Genomic DNA, 21,666 nt, shown 5'->3' with positions numbered 1-21,666 from the left:
CCTGCCAGTTTCCTATCACACAGCACAGTCAGCCCACTGGCAACTTGACACACAAATGTCTGAGCTGAGCATTGTGGTAGTGCTTGAAGCACCACTTTGTTACGTAGTTTTATTTACTCCTCATAGCCCCAGCAATCTGAGGCACATTTTTGCCACCACTTGTTTGCAGTACACCATAGTGGACTTCTGCTCACCATTTGCATATTCTGGTAAAATGTGCTTTTTTCCCTGCAATAAGGAACCAGAGAATAATACCTTGGCTTAAAGTAATTTTTTCTCTCCCAGTACTTAAATTCCTTACATTTTTGGCAGATCACTGTCCCTCCAGCATTTGCATTTATTTCGCGTGGCATACACTGAAGGGCAACGAAGCTGGTGAAGGGTCTAGAGCACAAGTCTGATGAGGAGCAGCTAAAGGAACTGGAGTTGTTTTGTTTAGTTTGGAGAAGAGGAGGCTGAGGGGAGACCTTATTGCTCTCTACAACTACCTTAAAGGAGGTTGTAGTGAGGGGAGTGTTGGTTTCTTTTCCCAAGTAACAAGCAATAGAACGAGAAGAAACGGCCTCAAGTTGTGCCAGGGGAGGTTTAGATTGGATATGGGAAAAATTTCTTCACTGAAAGGGTCATCAAGTATTGGAACAGGCTGCCCAGGGAAGTGGTGGAGCCACCATCCCTGGAGGTATTTAAACAACATGTAGATGTGGTGCTTAGGACATGGTTTAGTGGTGGGCTTGGCAGTGCCAGGTTAATGGTTGGACTCGTTGATCTTAAAGGTCCTTTCCAACCAAAACACCTCTATGATCCTATGATTTCTGCCATTTTAAAACTTTGGTTTTATGGCAGCTTCTTTCCCTAGTCCTGGTAGTATTAATATTACATACTAATTTACCTGTTGCAACATATGATCTCTGGCTTCCTTATCTCTGATTGTCAATGTTATTTCTCTTCATTTGCCCAGTGCTTGCTTTTGATGAAGCTGCTTGGAGCAGCTGTCTATCATTTCAGTCTCATTTTCTGACAAACACCACTAAAACAGTTTTACAATTGTAGTCGTACCAGCATTAAAAGCTTCTGCTAAAGCAGCTATGTTAAGAGACTACCATCCTGAACAACTGCACTGCCCAAATGGAACACAGGGTTGAAATCACAGGCTGTGCTTGAGTAAGGCAGAAACATTGTTAATTTTTTATTTTAAAGTGCAGCTAGAAACAAAGCAAGGGAAAAGAGAGAAAAATTATTATCACTTCGCAGCACCATTCATTTAGTTAATGTGAACTGACATCAGCTCCAGTGGCCAGGCACAAAGCCACAGCTTTTATGACTGTGAGCTGTGAGTCCATAGTTTGCATTTCCCATCCAAGCTTCCCAAAAAAGTGTCAAATGTCAATTTTTTTTTTTTTTTAATCAGCAGATCCTCCAAGAACCTACTTTAAGGAGCACTAATAAACGCAAAGGGCATGCGGCAAGAAGCAGCAAGCTCTGGCCAAGGGACTTGGGGAGTGCCACTTTCTAGCTTGGGCCATCAGCAACATGCCAAGCTCATCGACCACTTACTGACTTCCACCGCTTTTTGAAACAGTTGCGAGCAAGAGGGACGGGCGGTCCCCCTTCCCCCAGCCACTCCCCTGCCTCCACGCGTGGAGGGGGAACCCATGCGTTCCCGGGGGAACCAGGCTGCGAGGGGAGCGGGTACAGACGCAGCCATGAAAAAGGAGCAGCCTTTCGAATCCCCAGCGCCGAGGGGAACGCCGCCAGCCGCGGGGCAGCCCTGTGCCCGCTGCCCGTCCCGTGGGTGCGCACGGGGGCTGCGGAGCTGGGGGACAGGCAGCCGGGGCGATAATAAAACCCCACCAAATAAGGCGCTGGTGGTTGCCACGAAGGGAGGTGGGGGACAGGCAGGGGACGAGCCCTTCCTCGGGCACGGAGAGCCCTTCCCTCCTTCCCGACCTCACCGCGGCGGCGAGCGCCTCCCCCGCCCGGGCTTGACGGCAGCGGGGAGGAATGTGTTTCCGGGGCGGGGAAAGCGCAGCAGAGCGCGGAGCTTCCCCTCCCTTCCCCCGCTGCGCCGGGCTCCCCCTCAGCGGCTCCGAGGCGAGGCGGCGGCGGCGGCGGGCAGCCGGACGGGGAGCGAGGAGCGAGGAGCGAGGAGCGAGGCTGGGCGTCCCGCCGCGCCCAGCCCAGCCCAGCCCAGCCCGCTTCCGGGACAGAGGGGGAGCTTCAGTCAGTCAGGCGGGCAAGAGCGAGCCCCCTGCCCGGAGCCAGCCGCGCCGCGGCCATGGCCGAGGTAGCGGGAGGACGGGGCGGGGGTTGGAGCCGGCCGGGAGCGGGCTGAGCGGTGCCCGCCCGGCCTGGGGCGCCTCGTCTCGGGCACGTCCGCCGGTATCTGGGCGGTCTCCGGCGGGTGGTGCGGGGCAGGGGGCGGCGAGCGCGGCTTCCCGCCGCCCGCAGCACCCGGGAACCGCCGCGCCCCTGGGGCGCGGGTCCCTCAGGGCTCGTCCCGGGCGGAGGAGGGAGCGCGTCGCCTCCCGTCGGCCCTGCCCTGGCGCCGGTGCGGTGTGCTCGTCCCGGGCCGGCGCGGCGGGCGGGCGGGCGGGAAGGTGTTGGGCCCAGCCTGCGGCTTCCTGTGGCGGCGGGACGGCGGCTTCGGGCCTCCCGTGCCGGTGGGGGCCAGCCAGGCCTTTGTCCGCCCGCGGCCGGACGGCCCCGACCCTTCCCGCTCCACGAAGCCTGTACCGGTGCCCCGCTGAGAGCTGCCCTGTGCCGTCCGCGGCCTCCCGCCCGGGGGTGCCCGGGAAAGGGGCAGCACTAGGCTGGGCAAAGTTTCGGGCGGCTTCCCCCTCAGCACCCGGGCCGGCGGCGGCCGAGGCGGAGGGGTAGGGCTTGGCTTCCGCGGGAAGCGGGCGCTGGGGAGAAGTGAGTTACAGGAATGAGATCCTAAGGAGCAGGCAGTGCGGGAGCTTGGATATAGATTTTTGACCTACCCACGTCTGCTGAAAGTAACTATTAAGAGCGGGGTGTGTGCGCCGTTTGAATGACGGCACGGTCGCAGTGCACCTTTTGGACCGCACGATGCGTTCCAGTTCGTGCGGGTTTTGCTCTAAGCTGGCTCTGAGCCTTTATAGCTCGCTGTAAGATTGTGTTGGGCTGGAAGGGGGAATGTGAGGCCTCTGTGTGTTGATCTGTTTCGCGTGGAGACTTCCGAAATAACTTACAGCAATAGGAGTGCAGTGTTTTTTCTCATATTATTACCTTCCTATACCAATGGTTGGAAGGAAACATGAAGTGTTAGGAAATTCTTCCTAACTCACTGTTTAGCCTATGTCAGATGTCTTTATCTTGTGGCATAAGTGTCTGACTGCCTGTTAGACTCATCAGGTAGTCTTTGTGACTATTTTCCTTCATGAAAAAAAAAATGAACAGTGTTTTTGGTTCCTTCTGCGTTTGTCCTTGGTATAATACAACAGTCCGTTCATGCCAACACAAGTGCGCATACCTGTTGGGTGAAAAAGTTGATTTTTCTGGTAGATTTGCTATTGGTGCTACAGTCCTGTTCATGCCAAGACACACAAACCTTCAAGAGTAAGGATTGTCTCCATTCATATTAGTGGAACTGCTCATGGCTAATGCTGTGTGTGTGCTTAAATGTTGAAATGGAGCAGGACTTCATGTATGTAAAACCAGATTTAGATAGTCTGTACTCCTGGCACATTAATCACTTGGTAGGTGAAGGTGGTAGGGCGAGAAAAATCACTTTTCTGTTGTGAAATTAAATTACTTAGTAGCAGCTTTTTTTTTTTTAATTTAAAGCAGTATTGTACTACTAGAAAGATGTAAATTAGGCTAAATTAAACAAGACTTTAAAAGTAGTGAAGACATTCATTGTCCATATCCATCCTGGTGGTGAAACTGATGATTCATTCTCCTGTCACAAAAAATATTACTTGCCTCTGGCAAATGATTAAGTAGCATTTTGCAAGCCTGCCTAAGGCTATATTTATAAGGGTTGCAAAAACAGCGAGCCATTGGCAATAGGTAGGCAAGACAAGGCAAGTTTAGAACGTGAACACCTTCAACTTTTGTCCTTTTCAAAGATGTTTGAGCTGAAAGGTGCAAACCTGACAGGCATGCAGAATGAAATCTTACCTTAATCAAAGTTGGAGCTGGTAAGTGCTGTATCTGTTTGCCAGCCATGTGATAGATGAACCAGACTTACTTCAAAATGAAACGTCAGCAGTTAAAAATCTGGTGTTCTTTGTGCAGCCAGGGAGCTCATTCCGCTCTGTACGTTCAGTCATCCAGTCTGCATCATGTTCCTAGTTATGCCCACCCTTGCGAAGGACTGATTCGGAGGGATGCGAGTTTCTCTAGAATATACATGAGTTTCTGATGCGAGTGCAGAATTTTAGTGTTTTGTCTTGAGCTCTAAGTGACTCAAGTGGTTAATCTTCTACCACTTCCTTTGGGAAGTGATTCCCACAGCTGAAAACAAACTGTCCGGAAACTTTTCCTGCTGTTCTTTCTTCCTGATTCATGATTTCATTCCTCTGCTCTTAACCATCCTCCCTATACCTCTCCTAGGGTGGCTCTGCAATGGTGCCGTTTTGAAAAGAGCTCGTTTGCTATAGCAGGCGGCTCAGGACGTAGATAACTTGGATAGCAGAAAGGCGAGCTTGGGGAGAGCGATGCAAACATGGGGAGGACACGTGCTGTGTTCTCTGTTGCCCTGAATATAATTCCCTCGCTGCCACTGGTATGAATGCTCCTCGGTTGTTTGTAAATAGTTGTCATGCCTACCTTTCCACCCAGTCTTGATTTAGTCGAGTGATGTGATGCACACTTAGCTCGTGGTTCTCCCAGCCCTCTGATCAGCCTGCTACAGGCTTGTGGCTGTCCGTGGCTCTTGGTAACGTGGCCTTCAGAAACAGTTCTGATTGCAATTGCGGCAGGACTGCTGTTAAACAGGCTGTTGAAGTACCTCCTCTTGATGGGACCCTTTTTGTAAGCCATCATCAAAGCCTGTAGTTCTGGAACAGGCTCCGTCCCTGCTTCCTTTCTGTCTGGTCGACAGACACACAGAGTCCCTGCTGTTCCTCTTCTGCCTGTGGGCCAGGGGGCCTGGGCTTCTTCAGTGCAGACCTGGTTATGATGCCTGGTGCAGCCTTCACTCGTGTCACCATTGCACGTAGGGAGTGGATGAAATAGCTGTGCTACCTTCTGCTCCCTGTTAGTTCAGAGGAAGCGTTGCACCCACCACATGACTTGAGGAGTGGGTTTTTGAGGGGAAGGAGTAGAGGCTGGGTGGATCTTTGCTGGCAATTGGTAAACTTGACCTCCTCTTCCTCCCTGCTCTTTCCCAAATACATTTTGTACCCCTTCCACGTAAGACAGGCTATTATAATCAGTAAGACATGGCAAAACTGAAGTTAAAACAGGCAGGATTTTCCTAATCAGTATTAGCTGTGGCAGGCTTTAAGATTGCTCATGCCTCCTCACAGGGCACTTGAACGAGATGTTGGTTAGACAGATCCAGAAAGAGGGAATGCAGGCTTGGCAGTGGTGGAGCCTATTCTGCCCTCATTTGCTTTTCTAGAACTTCGAGTGATTTATTTTTTCCAACTTTTTTTTTTAGGATGGCCAATCCCCGTGGCATCCTTTTAATTCTTAGGAGCTGCAGTCAGCCCTCTGAGAGGGAGTCCTTGTTGGGAGTGCCTTTTTTTTTTTTTTCTTTAAAGCTTCTTGGGATCTATTGGTAGAGGTCATAAAGTAATTACATAAATTAAATAATTCTTAAAAATGTAATTAAGGCAATATGTAGTTAGATTTATTTTGAAAGTGTCATTAAGAAGAACTTGCCAGTATGTGTACTGTTCCCCTATGACTAGATTTTTAAGTCATCTGCTACATTCTGTGCCCTGTTGAAAATTTCCTGTCTCCCAGCAGTAGAAAACTCAGTTAAGTCCGTGTTCTCCTACCTCTCACCTCCCATCTGTCTTTATATCGCTGATTCTACAAATTGTTCCCACTTGCTCTACTCGCTCTTCTTTGAAGGCACTTATGAGTAGTAGCATTCTCATTAGCAGTTTTAACATTGCTGGTTAGATGACTTGAGACTTTTCAGGCCTCTGCTCTGGTGTGTGTGTGGATGGGTGTTTTTTATACAAACACGTGCATCTCAAGGCTTTACAGGAAAATGAGTTTTTGGTGTAGGGGGGAGTTAGCTGTTGTTTCTGAAGAGGATGTTTGTTTGTTTTTCAAGAGGGAGTGTCACAGAATCATGAACAGATGAACAAATTCTGCGGCTTGGTCTCCTTGGCAGACACTGGCAATAGCTTGGTCTTATTTAAGGCTCCTTTTGTGTCAAAAAAAATTGAAATTTGTTGATTACTTCTAATGCTGAATAAGGTTGTCATTTGTGGTGGCCGATATAATCTCTTTTTTTCCTGCGTAGTTCCTCCTCACTCTGTGTTGCTCTGTTCTTTTGTGTATTCTGTTGCCAACTTTCTGAAAAGGGTGATGTTACTTGTCATGCAGTAACCGTGATGGACCACAATATTGGCCAGTATCAGTTGTTGTGGCTGTGGAGTTTCTCAGGTGGCCTACAAAGTCATTTTTGTGTTTTTGTAGACGAATTCTACTTTTCTCTTTCTTTTTTTTTTTTCTTAAAACATTTGGCCTGCATAGGCATGGTTTCTTCTCTCCCACCATGTGGATTAATAGTGTAAGTACCAGTTAAAAGTATATACAGCTTCATCGTAAGAAATTGTCGTGTGCTTTAGCTCTGTTCATAACAGGCTGTATGAGTTTCTACCCTGATTTAAGACGTGTGTGGGCTTGCTGAATAGCTTGTTTTGGGAATGTCATGCAGAGAAAATGAAAATCCTGATTTCTGTGAATGAAAAATGAGACACTGGGCACCTCGTTATGCATCACTAAATAGTACAGTTGTCTTTTTCAGTATTAAAGGTGCTCTGTTTAGCAGAATTTTGTTATTAAACATCCTGTATTTTTGTAATAACCACCTTCTTTTACTTTTTTATTCTTAAACTAATCAGAGTGGTTAGTGTACTTCCTAGGCTATTGCATTCTCCCATTAACAGATTGAAGATGATCACAGAGATGGTAAAGTCACTAATTTCATACAAAATTTGCACATAACCAAGCACATGGTAGGGAAAGTAGCCTGGTGAGACTATAATATTAATGTTTTCTTTTGGGAAAGGCAGTAAGATTTCTACCTGACCTTTAATCCTCTTTGGGGTGTCACTGAGTAAAGGCTCTTTAATATTAGTGATATTTTTGTCTATATCTTTCTCAATTGCTCTTTACAGTCAGTTACAAAAAGAGTTATGAAATACACTTTCTGTCTTAAAAGCTGTTTCATGTGCTTTCTTTTTCTTTCAAGAGCAGCAGCAAAATATCATTAGTATTCCTGTGGTTTTTATTGAGGGGGAAGTTTTGAGTAACAAAATTGAGGCTGGAATCTTAACTTTGTTATTGCTAGTAAGAGTTAAGAAGATACTGGTGTTTTCTCACCATCCTTTTCCTTCTTTTCTTTCTCACACAAGATGTTTTTCTGTGGATCTGATAAATTAATGCAGTCCTCACGTTCTGCCCACAAATCCTCGATTTTGTGTTTATAGTAATTTTCTCTGAACTTCTAGTTTGTAAGACCATGTTTAAGTGCAGATTCTTCTTAAAATGCTCATAAATTATAACATACACAATATCTAGTGCCAATATTTTCTCCCCCCAAAAAATCAACATAATATTTGCAGTTCATTGCAGTTCATTTTATTTCTGATTTGTGTTTTGTACCAGATCACTTACGCTTAACTTAGTCCTAGTATGACTCAGTTTAGTTTTAGCTTCTGCTCTTGGTACCTTCTAGTGTATAAGCAGGAAGGAGAACCATTGTTTATATGGACTCTTGTTGTATTAAACTATAAAATTCTGTGTAGTATACATGCTACATACCAGTACTCGCATGTAGTTAATTTTCTGTCATGGCTATTAATAAATAAATATTTTACCTTTAGAGCTGTGCAAGTAAAGGCACTTTTGATGTGGAAGCTGAACGGAAAAAGTGAAAGCTTTCTTCTTTTCTCCTCTTTTGTGGTAGAATGAAAAACAGTAATTATATATTGGGTTGAACTGAAACACTGAACTTACCCTCATGCAAAGATGACTGATTTGTGGTTATTTAAAAGAGAAGAAAAATAATTGTATTAGATTATTTTAGAAAGAAGTCAGTATTTCACTTAGGAAATGGTGATATTGTGAGTCAAAGGTAGTATCTTGGATATTAGTGCGTGCTTCGTCCCTGAGGTCGTGGTTTTGAAAAACAAACCTGAGACTGGGATGTCTGGTTTGGCATAACCTTAACCTTGAAGTAAGTATTGAGATAAGGATGTGGGGGCAGTTCCCTTTTGCAAAGGACAAAGGAGGATAAGCTGTCATTCCAGGGTTGGTTAATTTTCTGTAGTGGAACTGTAGTTTAGTGTGTCTTAACACGGTGCTAACCTCGGGTATTGGCACCGAGAGTCGTGTCTGCCTCTTGTGCAGCTGTAGCTGCTCTACGAAGCCGTTTGGTCACTCCTCGTCTGCTCTGTGTCTTTGTAGGCTGGCAGGACCCGCGGGCAGTGATCTGTGGCCTTGTGCTGCCATAAAGCATAAGATCACAGGATGCTCTCCCAGTGAGTTGTGGGGTAACCTGAGCATCATGAGCATATCGAGGACCATAGGAAGTCATTTGAAGGACCTGGCATTCTAGTAGCTTGGCCAACATCATCTGCAGATTCACTTGCTCCACTATTAAATTGGGCAACATGTAAGCTCTGCCTAGACCCACAGCTGTCTGGTTTTCCAGATCTTAGGTAAAAGGGTTTTGTGTGAAGATAAGTAGAGCTAAAAGGAAAGACTGTTTCTGAAGTGGAGATAAATACAAAAGAATGTAATCTTTTTGATATTAAATAAAAATCACTCTCCCAGGGATCAAAAGATGACACATTTTAGTAGTTGGTTATCATTAAATTTGGATTAAATTTTGCATTGGGATGACTTCTCATATTATTACTGTGCTTTGATAGTGGAGTGGTTGAAAACTTTGTGCTTGTCCAGTCAGCGAGTGAAATGCTCCCTCTTCTGATAATAAAAAGGAGAAATGAGGAAATTTTGCTAGCATCGTCCACAAGATTGACTAGAGTAGGCAAGGTTGATTATGTGCTGGTCGTGTATTCTGGCTGGGTGTTTTTCGTATCAGGCTGATGTTTTATTTTCTTGTGTATTAGGAAATTAGTTTTGGTGGGTGTAGGATAAAGTCAGGAATTACCTTCTCTGAGGTTCCTTTTGTGTTTTTGCAAGGTTATATTTAGTATATGTTAATGTGCTCACTTTCTGGTGCTAGCTAAAGATTGTCCCAATGCTGAAAGGAATACTTTAGCCCATCTGCATAAAATATAAGGCTTCAGTGTTTTTGAAGTGTCGGTTTGCTGGGTTTGTGTCAGAATAGATTAAAAATCTGTCTTTCAGTTGTGCATGAATGTAACCTACATGCATTTCCAAAACATCTGTAAGTGTAACATTTTAGGAGATAACATTTGTTCTTTGCTTTTACTGTACAGGTCAAAAAAGGGGAATAATTTTTGTGCTGTTTTTGTCATTTCTATGCAAATATAAATCTGTGTGAGAAATCAGTGTTCAAGAATTTCAGTGTAATTTTTCCTGGGTGTGGACTTGAGCATGAAAAAAAAAGGAAACAGCAAATTTCCTTTTTTGGAAGAACATACTAGACATATCAGCTATAGGTTGTTTAAAATACATCATAAAATTGATAAACAGTGATAAACATTTTTTTTCCTATGTATGTATTACCTCCCTCCGCTACAGATGTTGTTTACCTAACTTTTCAAAGGCTAGACTAAAATGTTACATAGCCATGTTGCTGGTATCACCAGTTGCAGTGAAAAACTCAACTTTAGCGTTAAAGCGTAACTATAGTGTGTAAGATTGCTGCCAGCATTTTTATCACTGCCAGCTGACCAATTTGGAGAGGGGTTAGATAATAATAAAAAAGCTTGCACAGATAGTGGCTCTTTTTTGGTGCATAATTCACAATGCAGTTTCACTTTCTAAATGAATAATGTCTGTATTTAATATGATTAACATTTGCTTGTAGCTGGAAGCAATTTTAATACTATGTCTCTGCAGAGTTTTAAAAAAAAAAGAGCTCACTCATTAGCAATAACTCAAAACTCCGCAGCAGACAAGTGGTTTTCAAATTTACCTGAATTTCATATTTTGTAAAATGTTCCAGTGGCCCTTGAACCATGAATTTAACTAAAAACATGTTTTATTTTCGTAGGTACATGGCTCTGCAGCAATTTATACCAATGTAGGTCTTAACTGTCCCTCCTGCCTTCCTCCTTGCCATCCTCCTTGCATCAGCAGTGGAAGTCATGAGGCTGTACAGTAAGTCATTGAAGTAACTGATCTGGTTGAAAAATAGCTTGGCAAAAAATTAATTTTCAGCTAGATCAGCTGTTTCAACTGGGTGACCACATGCATTACTAGTGACACGCTTCAGACCAAGGGGAGGAACAGGAAAATACGCAGCTCATAGCAAGAGGAGTGTAGGACTCTGGTAGTCCAGAGATAAGTTGGCATAAACTGCTGTAGAACCTCACAGCATCTGCTCATGCATGCTTCAGTGATCTTCTGACTTGAGTAATCCATCTTAGCTTGCTAGATCAGGTGAGAAATAACTCAGCAAGGAGTTATTGCTCAGCTTGTTCCACTGTCTCAGTTAAGAGGTAAAAGTATCGTCCACAGTTGGCACCAGATAGATGAAGGGTGCAAAACGGGGAATTTTCGGGCCCGGAGAAGTTGAGCTGTTTCTGTTCAGTAGTGGCAAACTGGTGTATCTGCTTGGCTACTTCGAGAAACCTTGTCTTTTACTATCTTTTGCAGTCCTCTTAGAAGCAGTCTGTGGACTCCAGGCTTAAAATCCTGCTCTGGAAAGCAGGAGAAGTGTATTAATAGGCAAGTTGTTCAGGCAAGTACTGCTTTTTATAAAGTACTTTGTGATGGATCTGTGATTTAAAAAAAAAAAGACGTCTTTTAAGGTTGAAGTCATTTATTTTCCTGAGATTGGTGAGCTTTTTGCAAGTGCTCAAACTTCAGGATTAAAATCTCAATGAAGTCCACTGTTTCTTTCACTGCGTGCTTATACCTAGCCAGTTATCACTGCTATTGAATTACTAGTCATCATTAGTTATTTATATATATATATATATATATATAAAAAATATAACATAATATGTAAAATTAAAAATATACAGAATTAAATATGTATTAAAAATATCATAGATAGATACAGATTTATAAGGCTGTATGTAGTTCTGTGGGGTGACCAGATTTTATTATTTCTGCACTTTCATTTTCTTGACCACTTACCCAATGTTGAAAGTAGGCTGAGGATGAGAGTTGTTTCAGTACCAGTCTCATTCTAAATTGTGTTAGAATAGTGAATCTTTTAAAAAAACTAGCAATTAAATATTTGGATACTATCTGTAAGCATTATTCTATGTACTTGCCATACAAATACTGAATTAAAAAAAAAAAAAATAAACAAAGAAAACCAAAAAAAACCAACAAACCAAAAAACAAAAGAACCCCAACAACAACAAAAAAAACTTGAAATACCTTCAGTGTTTTGTTCTTTACTTGTCTTAATTTTTTTTGGCCAACAAATTTATTCTAATAACCTATTGGAAAAAATAACATCGGAATAGTTCCCCAAACTGGCTGGCTGCGTTGCAGAGCATTCATAAGCAATTCACCCAAGGCCAGCAGAGAAGAAAGGTGGGCCTGTGACAGCCTGGATTTAGGCTGGTTTAGCAGCACTCAAAGAACCCGGAGTAATTTTGGTGGTCAATCAGTCTGACAGCCACCTGCCACTCTATAGAAGTTGTTTCCTCAGCACTCCCCTGTCCGTGTGGAGGTCTGGTTCAGTTCGCCGAAGCTTACAGAAAGCAGGTTTCGATGTGGAGGGGAAAGGAGTGACTCAAGTTATCGCTCTGCCAGCCCAGCGAGCAGAGCTGGCTCGGGATGGTGGTGCGGGAGGTCCACGAGTGGGAGCATGGGCAGAGACTGCTTTTTTGGCGGTGGGGATGCTGTAGCACTGCTGTTCCTTTCAGCAGCAGTTAGCTTTCGTCTTGGTTTTGGTTGCTGAAACTGTACCCTGAGCGTTAATGATAGCTACTGGTGGGTGAGTGCTGCCATGTAACGACAGAGTTTCCGCTGAGTTTGCCCTTTGCGGTGTGCCAGCTTCTGGCTTCCTGCAGTACCTGCAGCAGTAGCCAGCAAGACATTTGCAACTGTTCTCTCTTAAAGAAATAGATGAGCGAGACATTGTATTAACTGAAATTCTCTGGCTTTTTACTTAAGAACGTATGTGCCTCTGTTCTGCTTTTCCTTTAAAAGAAGAGCTTGGATTAAAGTAAGTTTAGCCAGATGTTGTGACAGTTGTGGATATTAGTAAGGCAGTACAGCCTCAGAAGCATCAACTACAGTCAGCTCTGTAAGAGCTATATTTATATGTTTAACTAAACTTTTCATTTCCCCCTGTGTGGATGAATGTGAGGTTTAAGTCGCACAAAATTAAATAGTCTCTTTATGGGAGTAGTAAGTGGTGCAGAGTGTGTGGGAATTTAATACTACCACAAGGAACAGACACCTGTGTTTTCTACTAGGATGCCTTAAATTGTTATGTGGCATTCCTAATTGTAATCTGTCTGAGATGGAAATGCTAAACTTAGCCAACAAGTCCTGTAGACTAGCAAGACCTATGTGAACAAGCTAAATATTCAGTTCACACTCTCCCCTGCCAAAAAAACACTTACATTTAAGCAAGAGGAGAAATTAAATTCTTGTGGCAAAAATGGCTGATGGGTCTAAAAGCATTTGAAAAGTGATTAAACAACAGAGATTTTTTTTTTCTCTGTTTTAATCACAATTGTGTAAAGAGGTGCTTGTAGTAATGAAAACTCTGAAATATTTGTTATGGAAAAATGCGTACTGATAACAATTGGGTACCGTAAGAATTCTTACAAATTCATGGGGACAACATGCTTTGAGTCATTAAATTGTGATGGACTTGAACTACTGGAAGCTTCTGTTGGCAAGAGTATGGAAAACAGATATTTTTGACAGTGATGATTTTAAGGGGAAAAAAATTTGGTGTTTTGATTCTTAGCACTTACGTGTCCTCCTCGTATATTTATCCTTAAATAGGAAGATTTCAAGGTGTGCATGTATAGAGGCTGCTGTGCATACAGAAAATAGTTTCAACCACAGTATCGGTACCCGTGGGCTTGGTGTGTTAGCTGTTTAGCCTTAGAAAGGTGCTGTCTTTGTGGTGTGCTTGCACGCTAGCATAAGCAGAGTATGAATAGGTACTATTATTTTGTCCTTGCTTAAAATTCAAAGAGCTTCATAATGTCCTTGTAGGAATCCCAGCTTTCTGTGGGCAGGATGTACTGACATGGGATTTCTTAGCAAAAGAGGGGAGTGCAGATGTGTGGTGGTGGGGTGTTCTGCTTTTTTATTCGGTACTTTAGTAAGCACAATAGTCTGAGAGGTGTAGAGTAGCAAGAAGTAGTTACAAACTGGCTTTTCAGAAAAAGATGAAAATGTTTTAGTTGAAACTGTGTATAAGCCATAGGTAATAAACAGCAAAAGCATATTAATGGTGTTTTAATTAGATACAGCTGCAGGCCTCTGCCTGCTCCACTTGAGAATATGCAGAGTTGTATTTCTCTCCTAATTTAATGTTGAACACTGAGCACAATACACCTGTTTGCTAGTCTAGTTTTCCAAAATTGTCAGTGTTTACCCTATAAATTGCAGTCTGTAGATAATTGCCTGGTAAAAATATCTAAATAAACCTATGTGGAAAAAATAATATGAGAAAGAGCACATCACGTGGCTCTTAAATGGTTTCCTATGTGCGGTGATCATACACAGGTTGTTTGTTCACAGGAGCTGTGTCAAAGTACTGCTTGCCTTTCAAGCATCAAGGTGCTTTCCAAAGCACCTCCTAAACTCTGGAATCTTGGCTTCAAATTATGATTCGACAGGTCAAGAAAACATTATACAAATAGTCTCTTTGCATTAGGACTAAGCTAGGGACAATGGTTAGTACAGCAAAATTAATAATTATTGGTTGTATGGTAGTACTGAGGAAGTCTAGTCATGAATTACACACCTTCTGTGCATGGCAGTATGTACTTATACTATTTGAAAAAAGGTCTCCACTTCATAAGCGGTGCTGACTAACCGATGTTAGCCCTGCCTGCACGGCAGTGCTCTCCGAAAGGCATTAGAACGAAGAGAAGAGATCAAGGTTGTGCTTGGGGTTTGCTGACTTGACAGATGAAGGCTCTTTGTCAGTGGCAGCATCTTCACGTTGTCCCTGAGCATCTCTTCTCATTTTTTTACTTTCTGTCATCATCGTCAGCATGAAATCTGGACTTGTGAGACTTCTTAAATAGAAATATGTTATGAAAAGACAAATTGAGTAGGCTTTAGCAGCACTAGTATTCTTTACAATTTACTACGCAACTTGTTTTTGCTTGTGATGAGCATTATTTAGGTTTGCAGCTGGTTACAGGAGTGAGTTTGTCATTAGGTGAAATTATCAATGGATTTTGCTAATGAAAACATGTATAGAAATACAGTACCATGAAATATAACATGGTATGTAATATGTCTTGCCTAAATAGGTTTACTGTGTTCCATAGAAGGCTAAATTCAGTAGGTCTCTCCTTGCTTACCAGAAGCTCCCTGGCTGCCTTCAGTTGCTTCAGTTGGAGGATAAGTATTCACTTTAACTTCTTTAAGTCCATATAAAAGTCCATATAGTTCAGATTGGTCAGGACTGCAATTAGAGAGGGATTTCAGCTCAGTGTGCAGTCAAAGTAGTCATGCAGGTTTGCAGTCGAGGCTCTTTTCTGTGTCTGAGTGTGAACATGCATCTGTTTCCTTTCACTTTCCTACAGGTTAGAGCATTTGGCGATGAAGAAATAAAGCTCAAAATCCAGATCATGGTCCCAAGACTCTCTTTGCTTTTTTCCATTGACAATATGCTGTGAAATCTGTATATCTATATTACAGGGAATAGAATCTGGAACTCCACTTACATCTTTGTTCTACCTCCTGCCATCCAAGTGCTTCAGTAGATAACAAGAGTCAAAACTTCATCAGCTTGTTCGCTGACTCCTTGCCTTTCATTCTTGGTTGCATAGCAGCTTTGGTTTAATAAGAGCAGTGGAGAGGGCTCTCACTAGTATATCCTGTAGGCTGATAGAGCATTCACAAAAAATGTGAATTCAAACCCTTTGGGGCTGAGGAGGGACTGGAGCCCGTTATCTTACTTCTTGGGTATGCCTCAGTGCTGTAAAGTACCTGGGAACCATTACTACCCTCTGTCATGCGAACCGTATCTCAACTGGATCTACCACGTTTTATCTTTCTCAAGGTGGAGAGATGTCAAATATCAGAAAACTTGATCATCTGCAGTTCTTCTGAGATTGATACCTCTTTTTTTCTGATTATAGAGGAAACTTATGTGTTCTATCAAGAAAAATCTCCATCCCCACCCTCCTCCCTGCAGCCAGGCACTTAACTTGGGCAGATTTGTTTCCACTCAGTAATTCAAATCAAGACCAAAAAATACCTTCCAGAAAAATGCCTAATTGCTTTTCATTCCACTATTTAGAACTGTCAGTATGTTGAGGGCTCCTGTGAAATCCAGGAACAAATATCAATAACTGTATAAAAGGAACATTACAGTCAAACCGTGTGAGTGCTCGTGAAGTTAGCTGTTCTGCCTTGAAGCAGCTGTGTCCTATATAAACTAACAAACATCCTCTATTCTGGGGACATAAGCCAATACTGTGAACAGCCTTCCAGATCTGTTCTCATGAGCTGTGGCCTCAGCCTGCTGGTACATGTACATGAACATTTTCGTGTGCTCAGCTGAAGAGGCGATGTGATGCAGGTGCCCATGCTGGGTTTTCAGTAGCGGTTTCTGACCCACAAGTCTATTTTAGATCCTAACGCTTATTGATTTTCCCATTGAATCCAGTCCTTTTCGGTGAATTCTAAGCGACTTGATCTGTTGAGAATTTTTTTAGAGCTTGAGTATGAATAAACGATGGGTAGTAATGCACTGTAACTGAGAGTCTTAGCAAACCAGTTGTGTTACCATGTATGTTTGTCTGCCTTGCTAAGCGTAGGAGGCGGGAGCATGGTAGTTTCAATGCAGAATCTGCAGAATTGGTTACAGAATTGTAGTCTGAAAACAGAATTGTTTCCCTGTGCTTCTGGCATGGAGAAAAGTATATTCTCCTCTTTTTTTTTTTGGACTCCCAGCCCTGCAGGGGGACCTTCTGAACTAACCGGTGACATACACTAATTGAGGCAGATAACTTCAGATAACCATATTGGAGGAGGTGGTCTCCCTAACCTAAGTAGAAAATTAGTTACCTGTAGATTTCAACTCTTTGTAATTAAAATTTTGGTCCTAACTGGTTTATTATATGTTATTTTAACATATGATGCCCCACTAAAAGAGAGTCGTTATGGAAGTGCTTAATCATGAGTATTTGGTGACTATGCTTGTTTTATTCCATTAACTTAGAGATAATAACTGACAGAGAGAAGTGAAGTCCAATGTGAAACACTGCTGATTCTTTTATCCTGTAGTGTCACGGTAGCTGAAGTGCTTATGCCATAAAGCTTTTTCACGACACAATTTGAGTAAGCAGTCTTGATGTGATGAATTTTTTGTGTAAAAGCTGTTTCAGTGCTAAAGAATTTCTTATTTTGCATATTACTCTGGGTTAATGTCGCATTCTTTCCATATTACTGCAAGCAGTTCAAAACCTGCTCCATTAACATCTGTGAAGTTGCCAGGGGGAGAAAGAACATCGTGGTCTTAGTGAGCCATGCTGTTGGTAGGCTGGTAGATAAATAGGCTGTTGAAGGCAGGCTTACTTCTAACATTTTGATTTGGATTGGGGTGCTGCAAAGTCCTGCTCTTGAGACTGCACTTTCATTGTCCACGTTGACTGTTTCCATCAAATTCACTTCCCCTACACGGGGATACTCTGCTAGCTCATCTCTGATGGTGCAAGATCAGGAGCTGGGCCTCTCTCTGAAGGGCAGCTATCACAGGGCTGGTCCACAACCAGGGAGCAGTTTTGCAGGTGAGTTAAGGTTTTGGTTCTTTGATTAAAATCTCTTGCTTTTCAACCATCAGTGTTTACCCTAATTCTCCATTTCCATAAAGAAGAATGGATCACGTAGTTTCTTGATCCTAGTGGTCCTGGAATTTACTATGCAAGCAGCATATCCCAGCTATAATTCAGTATTACAGTAAAATTTACATTGATTAAGTAGATAAAGTAGCTGTTAAGGTCACAAATTAAGAATTATATATTTAAGATTCATTGGAGAATCTACACCACAAACTTGGAAGTTCTAATCAAAAGTCACTCCTTGGTGTGAAACATTTTTATTTCTGTACCTGTGCTTTTCTGAGCAATATACTTCTCTCAAGACAGAGCAGCAGGATTCCATTCTACCACTTTCTTTTATAGTGAATTGCTGCTTTGCAGTGAGTTGTTGTACAAGCAGATGTGCTCAGAGTGCTCAGAGCTGTTGCGTGTCAAGTCAAATTGGGGTTTGTAATTCACAATATCTGTTCTGGGAGTTCTGGCCATCAGGAGTGCTGACAGAGGTCTGTAATGTCTGTGTAATTGCTGTCCCATGTCACCGGGGTTGTTTGGTTTCTCCTCTTAAGAAAATCTGTGTCTTTTTTTTCTGATTTTTTTTTTTTTTTTTTTCCTCAGAAACGTGAATGGGATTTTTCTTGCCAGTCCATAAAATTCATGCTGAAAAGCATGGCCCTCGGCTAAAGCCAGTAAAACTTCTGGAGTGAGGAAGGAAGGAACTTTTTTAGCAGGGTAGCCATCAAGTCCTGAAACAGGGGTCTCTAGAGACTAATTCTGCTTATTTTAGAAACCTTTCTCTTCCTGCTGTTTTTATAACCAGAGCCTTGATGACTTGGGGGTGGGGGCTGTCTGTGTGACCACTATAGTCCAGCATACAGCCATGGACTGTGACTGAGCAGCAGTATCCTCTGCTTTTTTTTCCCCTCTGTTCTCTTTTTCTCCATCCCCATCTCGCCACCTCGGCCATGCCAAGACAAGCATTTTTGTACCCAGATGGCTGAAACTAGCTACTTTCTTTGTTGAATTAGTGTTTCAGCCAGATCTTTTCCCACTTCAGCGCTCCTCGGTGGCTGCGCGAGTGCTAGCGCTGGTCAGAAAGGAAAACAGTAAGAATAATCAATCAGGAGGTTGATTAACAAGGGTGAATAATCAACAAGGAAGATGGGGCAGCTCTCTTAAGTGACTTTCCATCCTTATACTAGATGAAAGTGGCTGTAAACATAATCTCAGCTCTAGGAGGGATCGATTCCATACAGCATTTCTGAATCAAGCTTTAAACCCGTGAAAACACAGGTGATGCAAAGAGGTATCAGTCTGCGGGAAGCACGAATGCTAGTCCAAAAGTATAAGTTGCTTATTCACTTCTAGGTTTATAAGTGTAATTAGTGTGGTGTGTGGGGATGTGAATAAGTAGGCTGTCTGGTTATTGCCTCAAAAAGGTGGCTTCTGCACAACAACTCAACTCTTACTGTATATTTGAATGTTTCCCTCGTCGTCTGAAGTGTGGTTATGTGTGTCAATAGAAGCTTTGCAGCAAGGCACACTTCAGTATGCAGAAGAGGCAGATGCCTTGTAGTGTTTCCTTGGTGTTGGCTTGGTGGGTGCTGGAGTACTGGTTCGAATGGGGAGCTGCTCAGCTGAGTGGAACAGTCCTGCAGTGGCCTAATGGCTTGTTGTTAACGTTGCCTTAATATCGGTTCAAACTGTGGCCTGCGTCGGATGGGGTGAGTGCTGAGCTGAAGAGTGGCAAGAGCAGAGCAGCGTAGCTGTCAGTATTTGATTTCAAAGGAGTTAATGTGTCTGTAGCTCTTACCCTTCTTTCTTGATCTCATTTGCCCGGTTTTCTGCACAGATGCTATTGCTGTTCTAATAAATAAATTAAAAAAGCTGCAAAAGGCTTTAGTGCTATGGAGTAGTAAACTTAATTTCTAAATATCTTTATGATTAGCAGAATACAAAGGCGCTAAATATTTTATTTGCAAATTCAAAATTAGTCTCACTATAAAGAATTAATCCTTCCTTTTTCCTGTTGTCACTTAATGAGTCTCTCATTTCAAATTAGAAGCTCCAGAGATTTCCATCAAAGCTGGTTTTATACAGAAAAAATTCTCTTCAAGCATTACTGTTTGTAGAGACTGTTAGTAAAAAAAAAAACCTTGGAAAACAATGAGTCCAAACATTCAAGGTTATGTCCATGTTTGTCTTCCTGAAATATTTAACAAAAATAGACTATAGTTCAAAAATGTGCAGAAATAATTTTAAAATCAATTTTTTAACAGCACACCATTTGCAGGCTTTTAGAAAGGATCCAACTGGTGATATAGTTGTTAGATTTTGGTTCTTGGCAAGCTTGCCTTTTGTAAGCTTTGAGCCGCTTTTTTTCGGGGGGAAAAAGAGATAACTTTTTCAAGGATTCTGGGATATTTTTCAAGGGTTTAATTAAAAGGGGGAGAACAAGTATAATAGAAAATATGTAAATGTTGTGCAAAAAATTTCATTTATTTCTTGTAACAATGGGTTCTTTTCTGTTCCCGTCATCTGTGGTTGAATACTGACACGGGATTTAGTTCCAGCTCCTCCAACGGTTTCCAAAGGCTTCCTTTGGCTGTCTAGTGTAGTTAGGAGTTATTTGTTTTGGTTTATTCCCTTAATAGAAAAATCTGCAACAGGGCAATCCACAGTACTAACCAGTGACTTGTAGGAGAATGTATTTGACCCTGTTGTGACCAGGCTGCTGCAGCGGTTAGGAGGAGCTTTGGAGGCTGAGGATGTGCATCGCTTTGCTTGCATTAAAGAACAAGCAGAATTGAATCTAAATTAGCAAATCTTTACTTGTGTTTCTCCAAAACTCAGCAGATGGAAAAGCTATTAAGCATTGGAGGTAAAGGAAGTGAGCTGGCGTGTGTCGGAGGGCAGGCGGCTTGCTTTAGGAGAGGCATTGGCTTAGCCATGTATGGAAGAGGACATTTTCCTTGTTAACGTTACGGGGAATCTGCGCCCAGAACTACATTCATCATGCAGATGCATTTCCACAGGAATGTTTCTCTTCCAAATGGTCTTAGTCATAGTTTTAGTACTGTGTCACATCTTTGCTGACTTATTTATATAGTCTGCATGGGCTTGCTGTGCATCCACTGCTAGTCTGCCCTAAAAAGGTGAACTGTTTATAATTTTCTTGGTTTGGCTAACAGAAAAGACAGCACTAAACTGATGCCAGCAGCTTAGATTTTTTTTTTTTCTTACTGAAAAGCCCGCCCCATTCTGGGCTGTACTTAAAACTTTTTCTAGAGTAACAAAATATCCCTTTATTTGTGAGAAGTAAGGTTTGTTAAACACAGAACATACCTACCATAAAACTGGAAAAGAAGGAACCTAAAAGTTGAGCAACCTGGTAAGGCTTTCCGCTCCAGACTCCTAGTCCGATAGGTGTGCTCCCACACCACGTAACCGCTGTCTTTCTCTGACCTTGATTCAGTCCCTTCATCTGTTTTCCACCTACTCGTGTTTGTTGGGTCATGGTTCCCCTCTGATCAAGGTTCGTGGTCGTGCAGGTTGGTTTAGGTGATTGCTTATAGCAGGGACTTAATAATTAAGAGTGTTCATGAAAGAGTTTTTGAGAATGAAGGACCGGTCACCTCAGCAGCAATGGGCAGAGGGAAAAATCAGAGTTAGGTATGTGCCATAAGTAATGCTCAAAAGTTAAGTAAGGTATAATTCACAGTTCAATTTTTCTTTGTTTTTTTAATCAGTAATTTCTTATGTGAATATGCATAACATCTAGCAAAGTCGTTGCACAGCAAATTCTCTTAATTCTCCTATGTCTAAACTCCCCCTGCCCTCTGGCTACAGCATCCACTGAAGAGAAGAGTGGGCCAAAGTGATTTATCAGAAAAATATGAACCATCTAATAGCGTTGGGTACAATTTGTTAGCAAAGAGTTCGCTTCTGTTTGAAACCTTCTCCACCAGATTTTAGAGCAGCTATCCCTTCTCCATTAGGTGTGGCTGGATGTGCAAAGTAACAATTGTGAATGACCCTAAATCAGTGTGGGAAAACCAAAACTCACCTGCTGTGCTTATTTAAGCATTTCTCGCTTTGCTGCTAATTTATATGAATAATAGTACATCTTCTAGAAAGTGATGGGTTCATTTGAAAAGACTGCCAAATTCACTTTTCCTTGGCTATATTGCAAGATATTTTTCAGAACAAAAAGGTATTAAGAACATTGATGTTTCCAGGATGACTGGAAAGGCTTTAATTTGCAATAACATTTTAGGATGACAAAGGAAATTGGCAGCCACGGTCCAAGTTCTTGGAATTCTTACAATGAATAAAAGAGAAAAGGAATTTTAAATTGTACCAAAATGTCAAA

General features: G+C 42.4%; 1 protein-coding gene across 2 annotated transcripts in view; it reads left to right on the top strand.

Annotated features, from left to right (window-relative positions):
• Positions 1-2,024: 2,024 nt before the first annotated feature.
• Positions 2,025-21,666, top strand: part of ITGB1 (integrin subunit beta 1) — a 49,298-nt gene continuing 29,656 nt past the window's right edge. For both annotated transcript variants that reach the window (XM_068404491.1, XM_068404489.1), the window contains exon 1: positions 2,025-2,284. In XM_068404491.1, the coding sequence (XP_068260592.1) occupies positions 2,276-2,284 (9 nt within the window). In that variant the 5' untranslated portion in view covers positions 2,025-2,275. The remainder of the gene's footprint in view (positions 2,285-21,666) is intronic.

This window comes from Nyctibius grandis, chromosome 7 (genome assembly GCF_013368605.1).
Source record: "Nyctibius grandis isolate bNycGra1 chromosome 7, bNycGra1.pri, whole genome shotgun sequence".
NCBI lineage: Eukaryota > Metazoa > Chordata > Aves > Nyctibiiformes > Nyctibiidae > Nyctibius > Nyctibius grandis.
Note: the sequence above shows the minus strand (reverse complement) of the source record. Positions and strands in the feature narration are given on the sequence as shown.